The sequence below is a fragment of the Spea bombifrons genome, chromosome 8 (genome assembly GCF_027358695.1).
Source record: "Spea bombifrons isolate aSpeBom1 chromosome 8, aSpeBom1.2.pri, whole genome shotgun sequence".
Taxonomy (NCBI): domain Eukaryota; kingdom Metazoa; phylum Chordata; class Amphibia; order Anura; family Pelobatidae; genus Spea; species Spea bombifrons.
In genome coordinates, this window is record NC_071094.1 from 43640935 (window position 1) to 43652869 (window position 11935).

Consider the following 11935-nt stretch of genomic DNA (forward strand, 5'->3'; position numbering starts at 1 on the left):
TACCACTGCATCCACAACAACTTCAGCCTCCGCTATCACTGAATCTACAGCTACTACAGCATCCACCATTGCTGGGTCCACAGATACTCCAACTACCACTGCATCCACCTCAACAGCAGCCTCCACTATCACTGAATCTACACCTACTACAGCATCCACTGTCACTGTACCCACAGATACTCCAGTTGCCACTGCATCCACGGCAACTTCAGCCTCCACTATCACTGAATCTACACCTACTACAGCATCCACTCTCACCGTGCCCACAGATACTCCAACTACTACTGCATCCACCTCAACATCACCCTCCACTATCACTGAATCTACAGCTACTACAGCATCCACTGTCACTGTGCCCACAGATACTCCAACTACCACTGCATCCACAGCAACATCAGCCTCCACTATCACTGAATCTACACCTACTACAGCATCCACTGTCACTGTGCCCACAGATACTCCAACTACCACTGCATCCACAGCAACATCAGCCTCCGCTATCACTGAATCTACACCTACTACAGCATCCACTGTCACTGTGCCCACAGATACTCCAACTACCACTGCATCCACGGCAACTTCAGCCTCCACTATCACTGAATTTACACCTACTACAGCATCCACTGTCAGTGGGTCCACAGATACTGCAACTACCACAGCAGCCACAACAACTTCAGCCTCCATTATCACTGAATCTACACCTACTACAGCATCCACTGTCACTGTACCCACAGATACTCCAACTACTACAGCATCGGCGGTAACTTCAGCCTCCACTATCACTGAATCTACAGCTACTACAGCATCCACTGTCACTGTGCCCACAGAAACTCCAACTACTACTGCATCCACAGCAACATCAGCCTCCACTATCACTGAATCTACAGCTACTGCAGCATCCACTGTGACTGAGCCCACAGATACTCCAACTACCACTGCATCCACTGCAATGTCAGCCTCCACTATCACTGAATCTACACCTACTACAGCATCCACTGTCACTGTGCCCACAGATAATCCAACTACCACTGCATCGGCGGCAACTTCAGCCTCCACTATCACTGAACCTACAACTACTACAGCATCCACTGTCACTGTGCCCACAGATACTCCAACTACCACTGCATCCACAACAACTTCAGCCTCCACTATCACTGAATCTACAGCTACTACAGCATCCACTGTCACTGTGCCCACCACAGAAACTCCAGTTACCACTGCATCCACGGCAACTTCAGCCTCCACTATCACTGAATCTACAGCTACTACAGCATCCACTGTCACCGTGCCCACAGATACTCCAACTACCACTGCATCCACAGCAACATCACCCTCCGCTATCACTGAATCTACACCTACTACATCATCCACTCTCACCGTGCCCACAGATACTCCAACTACCACTGCATCCACAACAACTTCAGCCTCCACTATCACTGAATCTACAGCTACTACAGCATCCACTGTCACTGTGCCCACCACAGAAACTCCAGTTACCACTGCATCCACGGCAACTTCAGCCTCCACTATCACTGAATCTACAGCTACTACAGCATCCACTGTCACCGTGCCCACAGATACTCCAACTACCACTGCATCCATAGCAACATCAGCCTCCGCTATCACTGAATCTACACCTACTACAGCATCCACCACCACTGGGTCCACAGATACTCCAACTACCACTGCATCCACGGCAACTTCAGCTTCCACTATCACTGAATCTACACCTACTACAGCATCCACTGTCACTGTACCCACAGATACTCCAACTACCACAGTATCCACAACAACTTCAGCCTCCACTGTCACTGAATCTACACCTACTACAGCATCCACTGTCACTGTGCCCACAGAAACTCCAGTTACCACTGCATCCACGGCAACTTCAGCCTCCACTATCACTGAATCTACAGCTACTACAGCATCCACTCTCACCGTGCCCACAGATACTCCAACTACTACTGTATCCACGGCAACATCAGCCTCCACTATCACTGAATCTACAGCTACTACAGCATCCACTGTCACCGTGCCCACAGATACTCCAACTACCACTGCATCCACAGCAACATCACCCTCCGCTATCACTGAATCTACACCTACTACATCATCCACTCTCACCGTGCCCACAGATACTCCAACTACCACTGCATCCACAACAACTTCAGCCTCCACTATCACTGAATCTACACCTACTACAGCATCCACTGTCACTGTGCCCACAGATAATCCAACTACCACTGCATCGGCGGCAACTTCAGCCTCCACTATCACTGAACCTACAACTACTACAGCATCCACTGTCACTGTGCCCACAGATACTCCAACTACCACTGCATCCACAACAACTTCAGCCTCCACTATCACTGAATCTACAGCTACTACAGCATCCACTGTCACTGTGCCCACCACAGAAACTCCAGTTACCACTGCATCCACGGCAACTTCAGCCTCCACTATCACTGAATCTACAGCTACTACAGCATCCACTGTCACCGTGCCCACAGATACTCCAACTACCACTGCATCCACAGCAACATCACCCTCCGCTATCACTGAATCTACACCTACTACATCATCCACTCTCACCGTGCCCACAGATACTCCAACTACCACTGCATCCACAACAACTTCAGCCTCCACTATCACTGAATCTACAGCTACTACAGCATCCACTGTCACTGTGCCCACCACAGAAACTCCAGTTACCACTGCATCCACGGCAACTTCAGCCTCCACTATCACTGAATCTACAGCTACTACAGCATCCACTGTCACCGTGCCCACAGATACTCCAACTACCACTGCATCCATAGCAACATCAGCCTCCGCTATCACTGAATCTACACCTACTACAGCATCCACCACCACTGGGTCCACAGATACTCCAACTACCACTGCATCCACGGCAACTTCAGCTTCCACTATCACTGAATCTACACCTACTACAGCATCCACTGTCACTGTACCCACAGATACTCCAACTACCACAGTATCCACAACAACTTCAGCCTCCACTGTCACTGAATCTACACCTACTACAGCATCCACTGTCACTGTGCCCACAGAAACTCCAGTTACCACTGCATCCACGGCAACTTCAGCCTCCACTATCACTGAATCTACAGCTACTACAGCATCCACTCTCACCGTGCCCACAGATACTCCAACTACTACTGTATCCACGGCAACATCAGCCTCCACTATCACTGAATCTACAGCTACTACAGCATCCACTGTCACTGTGCCCACAGAAAGTCCAGTTACCACTGCATCCACGGCAACTTTAACCTCCACTATCACTGAATCTACAGCTACTACAGCATCCACTGTCACCGTGTCCACAGATACTCCAACTACCACTGTATCCACGGCAACATCAGCCTCCACTATCACTGAATCTACAGCTACTACAGCATCCACTCTCACTGTGCCCACAGATACTCCAACTACCACTGCATCCACGGCAACTTCAGCCTCCACGATCACTGAATCTACAGCTACTACAGCATCCACTGTCACCGTGCCCACAGATACTCCAGTTACCACTGCATCCACGGCAACTTCAGCCTCCACTATCACTGAATCTACAGCTACTACAGCATCCACTGTCACTGTGCCCACAGAAACTCCAGTTACCACTGCATCCACGGCAACTTCAGCTTCCACTATCACTGAATCTACACCTACTACAGCATCCACTGTCACTGTACCCACAGATACTCCAACTACCACTGCATCCACGGCAACTTCAGCCTCCACTATCACTGAATCTACAGCTACTACAGCATCCACTGTCACCGTGCCCACAGATACTCCAACTACCACTGTATCCACGGCAACATCAGCCTCCACTATCACTGAATCTACAGCTACTACAGCATCCACTGTCACTGTGCCCACAGAAACTCCAGTTACCACTGCATCCACTACAACATCAGCCTCCACTATCACTGAATCTACAGCTACTACAGCATCCACTTTCACCGTGCCCACAGATACTCCAACTACCACTGCATCCACAGCAACATCAGCCTCCGCTATCACTGAATCTACACCTACTACAGCATCCACCATCACTGGGTCCACAGATACTCCAACTACCACTGCATCCACGGCAACTTCAGCTTCCACTATCACTGAATCTACACCTACTACAGCATCCACTGTCACTGTACCCACAGAAACTCCAGTTACCACTGCATCCACGGCAACTTCAGCCTCCACTATCACTGAATCTACAGCTACTACATCATCCACTCTCACCGTGCCCACAGATACTCCAACTACCACTGTATCCACGGCAACATCAGCCTCCACTATCACTGAATCTACAGCTACTACAGCATCCACTGTCACTGTGCCCACAGAAACTCCAACTACCACTGCATCCACGGCAACTTCAGCCTCCACTATCACTGAATCTACAGCTACTACAGCATCCCCTGTCACTGTGCCCACCACAGAAACTCCAGTTACCACTGCATCCACGGCAACTTCAGCCTCCACTATCACTGAATCTACAGCTACTACAGCATCCACTGTCACTGTGCCCACAGAAACTCCAGTTACCACTGCATCCACGGCAACTTCAACCTCCACTATCACTGAATCTACAGCTACTACAGCATCCACTGTCACTGTGCCCACAGAAACTCCAGTTACCACTGCATCCACGGCAACTTCAGCCTCCACTATCACTGAATCTACAACTACTACAGCATCCACCATCACTGAATCCACAGCTACTTCAGCCTCCACTATTACTGAATCTACAGCTTCTACAGCATCCACCATCACTGGGTCCACAGATACTCCAACTACCACTGCATCCACGGCAACTTCAGCCTCCACTATCACTGAATCTACAGCTTCTACAGCATCCACCATCACTGGGTCCACAGATAATCCAACTACCACTGCACCCACAGCTACTTCAGCCTCGACTATTAGTGAATCTACTGCTTCTACAGCATCCACCATCACTGGGTCCACAGATACTCCAACTACCACTGCATCCATGGCAACATCAGCCTCAACCATCCTTGAATCCACTGCTACTACAACATCTACTGTTACTGTGTCTACAGGTATTGCAGCTACCAATGCATCTACTCCCACTATAGCATCCACCATCACTGCATCCGCAGATGCTTCAGTTATCACTGCATTCACAGCTACTACAGCGTCCACTGCTATTGATGTCACAGATACTGCAGCTACCACTGCATCCACACCTATTATAGCCTCCACAGATACATCAGTTACATCTGCATCCACAGCTACAACAGAATCCACTACCACTGCATCTTCAGCCACTCCATTATCTACTATGACTGGATCCACATATATTCCAGCTACTGCTACATCCATGGCTACCTCAGTTTCCACTATCCCTAAATCTGCACCTATTACTGAGTCTACAAATACTGACGGTACCACGACACCCACAGCTAATATAATATCTACTATGACTGGGTCCACAGATACTTTACCTACCACTGCATTCACACCTACTAAAATGTCAACTTCCATTGGGTCCATAGCTTTTACAGCATCCACTGACGCTGCTAGTTCCACATATACTGTAGCTACAACTGTATCCACAGCCACTAAATCATCAACAATCTCTGTGTCCACAGGTACTACAGAATCCACTTCCACTGGATCTACAGCAACTTCAGTATCCACTGTCACTGGGTCCACAGATACTCCGGCCATCACTGCATCCACAGCTACTTCAACGTCAACTGTCACTGGGTCTACAGGAACTGCAGGTACCACTGTATTCATGGCTACTTCAGCATCTTCTATTACTGAGGCTATGCCTACTATAGCACATATTATCACTGATATACAAATACTGTAGGTAACACCACATCTATAGCTGATATAGATTCCACTATCACGGGGTCCACAGATATGGCAGCTACCACAACATCTTTGGCTAGTTTTACATCCACTATCACTGGGTCTACAAGTACTTCAGCATCCAGTATCAGTGGGTCGCTACTACAAAATATATTGCATCTGGGTCCACATATACCACAATAACCACTGCCAAAGCATCTACACCCACTTAAACATCCATTACCACACACAGATACAGAAGCTACCACTGCATCCACACCTACTGCAACATTAACTTCCACTGCATTCACAGCAACTAAAGCATCCATTATTATTACTGTGTTCACAGATACTGCAACTACCACTGCTTCAACAGCTATTTCATCATCCACTTCCACTGGATCTTCAGCTACTACAGCATCCACTGTCACAGGCTCCACAGACACTGCAGCTACCACTGCATCCACAGTTGCTTCATCATCCACTATCACTGTATCTACAGCAACTTCAGTATCCACTATCACTGGCTCTACAGATACGCCAGCCACCACTGCATCCACAGCTACTTCAGCCTCCACTGTCCCCCAATCTTCAGCTATTGCAGCATCCACTGTCACGGGCTCCACAGACACTGCAGTGACCACTGCATCCACTGCTACTTTATCATCCACTATCACTGCATCTACAGCTACTTCAGTACCCACTATAACAAGCTCTACAGACACTGCAGCTACCACTTCATCTACAGCTACTACTTCATCCACTATCACTGGATCTACAGCTAGTACAGTATCCACTATCGCTACGTCCACGGATAATACTGCTAGCACTGCATCCACAATTAGTTCAGCATCCTCTCTCACTGGGTCCACACCTACTACAGCATCAACTGGCTCCACAGATACTTCAGTTACCACTGCATCCACACCCACTACAGCATCCACTGTCACTGGGTCTACTAATACTGCAGTTACCACTGCATCCACACCTACTTCAGCATCCACTCTCACTGCATCCACACCCACTACAGCATCCACCGTCACTGGGTCTACAAATACTGCAGTTACCACTGCATCCACACCTACTACAGCATCCACTGTAACTGCGTCTACTGATACTGCAGTTACCACTGCATCCACGGCTACTTCAGCATCTACTCTTACTGGGTCCACGCCTACTACAGCATCCACCATCACTGGGTCTACCGATACTGCGGTTACCACTGCATCCACACCTACTTCAGCATCAACTGTAACTGGGTCTACTGATACTGCGGTTACCACTGCATCCACACCCACTACAGCATCCACTGTAACTGGGTCTACTAACACTGCAGTTACCACTGCATCCACACCTACTTCAGCATCCACTCTCACTGCATCCACACCCACTACAGCATCAACTGTAACTGGGTCTGCAGATACTGCAGTTACCACTGCATCCACACCTACTACAGCATCCACTGTAACTGGGTCTACTGATACTGTAGTTACCACCGCATCCACACCTACTACAGCATCCACTGTCACTGGGTCTACTAACACTGCAGTTACCACTGCATCCACACCTACTACAGCATCCACTGTAACTGGGTCTACTGATACTGTAGTTACCACCGCATCCACACCTACTACAGCATCCACTGTCACTGGGTCTACTAACACTGCAGTTACCACTGCATCCACACCTACTACAGCATCCACTGTCACTGGGTCTACAGATTCTGCAAGTACCAATACATCCACTGCTACTTCAGCAGCCATTATCATTGCATCAACCTCTTCTACAGCATCCACTGTCACTGGGTCTACAGATACTGCAGTTACCACTGCATCCACAACTATTACAGCATCTACTGTCACTGGGTCTACTAATTCTGCAAGTACAAATGCATCAACTGCTACTTCAGCATCCACTGTCACTGGATCTACAGGTACTACAGCATCCACTGTCACTGGGTCTACAGATACTGCAGTTACCACTGCATCCACAACTATTACAGCATCTACTGTCACTGGGTCTACTAATTCTGCAAGTACAAATGCATCTACTGCTACTTCAGCATCCACTGTCACTGGATCTACAGGTACTACAGCGTCTACAGTCAATGGGTCTACAGATACTACAGGTACCACAGCATCATTGCTTACCACAGCATCCACTGTCACTGGGTCTACAGATTCTGCAAGTACCAATACATCCGCTGCTACTTCAGCAGCCATTATCATTGCATCAACCTCTTCTACAGCATCCACTGTCACTGGGTCTTCAGATACTGCAGTTACCACTGCATCCACAACTATTACAGCATCTACTGTCACTGGGTCTACTAATTCTGCAAGTACAAATGCATCAACTGCTACTTCAGCATCCACTGTCACTGGATCTACAGGTACTACAGCGTCTACTGTCAATGGGTCTACAGATACTACAGGTACCACAGCATCATTGCTTACCACAACATCCACTGTCACTGGACCCACAAACACAGCAACTACCAATGCATCCATGGCAACATCAGCATCCATTATCCCTGCATTAACCTCTTCTACAGCATCCACTGTCACTGGGTCCACAGATACTGCAGTTACCACTGCATCCACACCTACTACAGCATCCACTGTCACTGGGTCTACAGATTCTGCAAGTACCAATACATCCACTGCTACTTCAGCAGCCATTATCAGTGTATCAACCTCTTCTACGGCATCCACTGTCACTGGGTCTACAGATACTGCGGTTACCACTGCATCCACAACTATTACAGCATCTACTGTCACTGGGTCTACTAATTCTGCAAGTGCCAATGCATCAACTGCTACTTCAGCATCCACTGTCACTGGATCTACAGGTACTACAGCGTCTACTGTCAATGGGTCTACAGATACTACAGGTACCACAGCATCATTGCTTACCACAACATCCACTGGATCCACAAACACAGCAACTACCAATGCATCCATGGCAACGTCAGCATCCATTATACCTGCATTAACCTCTTCTACAGCATCCACTGTCACTGGGTCCACAGATACTACAGTTACCACTGCATCCACACCTACTTCAGCATCTGCTATCACTGGGACCACTGATACAACAGCTTCTACTGTTACTGGTAGCATTGCAACCACAGCATCTATGGTCACTGGGGCCACAAATACTGCAACATCCACCGCTGCTGGATTAACATCCAGTGCCTCTGGGTCCACAGTTACCACAACATCTACAGCTACTGGGTCTACAGCTTCTACATCCACGGATACCGAACGTACAAGTAAGTAACAAATGAGATTAAAAAAACAGCGTTTAACATCAGGCTTGCATGAAACCTACATTTTAGCAACACCCAATAAGTACAGACAAAAGCAGTAAACTGCTTGATAAAACTAGATAATGTTTTTTATGGACTTAAAACAGCAATATATATGCATTGGAAACCCACTGTGTGTATATCCTATAGGAGCAGTCACCTAAACTTAATGTTCTCAGGATAAGGATGATTATTCCTCCCTATAAAGTTATTTTCCCTTTTTTTTATTTTATAATCCTTGTAGTAGAATTCTATTGGTTCTGGCATTCTTTATATGCATGAAAATATTTAAAGAGGAGATAACATCAGTAAAAAAAATACATTTATATGCTATTTTGCCACCTTTTGACATTGTGATATGTTGACACAACAAAAACATTTAATCTGCAGCCTCATCAGCTGGTGGAATCAACACAGGGATGCAAAGTACTACATCTTCGACCCAAACGACCGCTGACCAAAATGCAGGTAATTACACATATTCAGAATCACACAATATTTCTATGCTATAAGCCAAGGATACGTTTCACATTTCCAACAAAAGTGATATTTGGAAAATCGAAGCCAAATTTATGTTTAAAATAACAGGTTCTATATGAGTGCTTACAGAACCTAGGAAAATACCTCTAAAATGTGGGGTATTTTGGTGTGGCATAGATAGGATGTGGGGAGTGCATCAAGGCAATTAGGGGGGAAAGACAGATATTGGGGTGTGTGAATTTAATGTAATGGGTATCTTCTCCTTCACAGTGCCGTACTGGGGTATCATCCTGCTGGGATTAGTGGCTGTTCTCGGTGTTGCCTTACTCCTGGGCTTGCTGTTCTGTGTAAGTATTTGTCAGGTGTGATATTTGTGTGCTGAGTGTAGAAATGACATGTCAAGAGGGATCTCTAAGGGTTGAGAGTTGAGTCATGTTCCTCAGGTCAACTCAGCCACGTTGACTGTAAGATGGACACACACCAAGTTGTAATGATAAGTACAATGTCACAGGAATTCCAGCTAAGTCGCTGGTCAAGTTGAACAGGGGCATTAAGTCGTTATAATTACCCACTACGCCTCAGAAAGAGCCAACTCAAAACAGACCCCATTAAACTCAATAAGTCCACCTAACTTGATCACTGACTAGATTGTTTCTGAAAATGACCACTGACACTGACCACTGACATAATCAACACAACCGATAGATGTGGCAACTTGACAACATATAACAAACTGTAACAATGTTCTTCCACTTCAGATCTTGGGCTGTGCAAGGTCATCATCCGTTTATGCTGTACAGAGCTACCCTGCCTACTCTACTCACTTTGGGTGGTGGAACTCAGCACGGCCATCTTTGGTCACCGACCCAGAGAGTGGAATACAGTCAAAAGAACCGAACAGAAGATGGTCCAACCAAGCAGAGGCATATGAGCTTCATCCAAGGGCACAACAATCTGGACAGAACCCTAAATAATATCTTCCAAAATCCAATAGCTAGAATATCCTACTGATGATGATGGTGTTATTTTCCATCTTTACTAAATAAGACTTTTGGCAATGTTTACAAATGACCTAGAGCAGTATTGTGCACCTTTTTGAGGCTAAAGGGCTTTTATAATTCATAAACATAGGTTCTGGTGCAGAAATAATTAAATTAATAGCACATATGACATAATGTATCTGTGCTGCATAAAGAACAGGGGTCATATCGGACCCCTGAGGCCCACAATTAGACATGGAACCAAATCACATGTAGGATTATTGTATTAATTGCTTCGCTGACATTGAGACTGCAAGCTCTGTGGGGCAGGAACCTACAGAATTCTATGTATACGTTTTGGTGTCTATTCTATCTAATTTATATAAAAAATGCTGTTCTGATTTATTAAAGTTTCTTATACATGGATATTTTAATGCCTTGAATGTGTCCTATTGTCAATTTATAGATATATGTGCTGTTTTATTATGTTTATCTAGCTCGTTCTTAATTGACAACTGAAAATGTATGTTCCAAGCACCCAAAATATTCTACCGTAAAAGTATTCATGTAGTATTTATATAGTATGTTATACATTATTGCTTTGCACTGAAAATATTAATTTATTTCCTTATATAATAAAAAAATATAATTTTTGCAAACAAACAAGTCTGATTATTTGGGAAATGGAATGGTATGCATGTGGCTTTCTAACTGGTACGTGCATGTGTAATGGTATATAAGTATATGTGATGGGAAGGTCAGCACTTCCATCTATAAAGAAGGAAGACCATGCTTGAAAGGTCAATATAATTAATGGTAGCATGTTTCGAGGGATTCTTTTCGTTCTGCATGTGGCTATGCATGCATTCTTGGGCATTTGATACTCAGGGGTGGCTTATAGTGATTGTTCGTGTAGCAAAGGTTTTAGAGTCAGGGCAAGAAAAGGTCTATATTTATTTTATGTATTAATAGAGATTTTTTCAATATTCCATGAAAATATCTAATTGCTGCATACATGCATACAGGTTTAACAGATCTTAAGGAATTTTAACCATACTAATATTTCAGTTTTGATATTCAGTTTAATGGACAAACATGAAAAGAAAAAAAAATCGCAGTTTTACCCATTATAGATTGTGCACAGATAATGCAAATACAAAACAACCTCAAAATATATTAATTTACTCGAATCAAGATTTTCACCTATCCTTGGAATTTACTCTGTATTTTTTAACAGACAAATGTAATACGTCTAATTGCTGATCAGTAGATCTGCATTTAGGTTTAACAATAGCAAAGATCTTGCAGAACT

General features: G+C 45.5%; 2 protein-coding genes across 2 annotated transcripts; both read left to right on the forward strand.

Annotated features, from left to right (window-relative positions):
* Positions 1 to 7188: 7188 nt before the first annotated feature.
* LOC128503911 (uncharacterized) lies at positions 7189 to 8186 on the forward strand (the record flags this gene model as incomplete). The annotated part of the gene is made up of 2 exons (XM_053474107.1): positions 7189 to 7811; positions 7940 to 8186. Coding segments are annotated over 2 exons (870 nt in total), but the record flags the coding sequence as incomplete, so codon positions are not given.
* Positions 8187 to 8228: 42 nt separating this feature from the next.
* Positions 8229 to 11274, forward strand: LOC128503719 (uncharacterized). Its single transcript, XM_053473902.1, has 5 exons — positions 8229 to 8500; positions 8714 to 9127; positions 9554 to 9631; positions 9914 to 9990; positions 10402 to 11274. The coding sequence occupies exons 1-5, from the start codon at positions 8362 to 8364 to the stop codon at positions 10615 to 10617; spliced, it is 924 nt and encodes a 307-aa protein (XP_053329877.1). The 5' UTR covers positions 8229 to 8361; the 3' UTR covers positions 10618 to 11274.
* Positions 11275 to 11935: the final 661 nt, after the last annotated feature.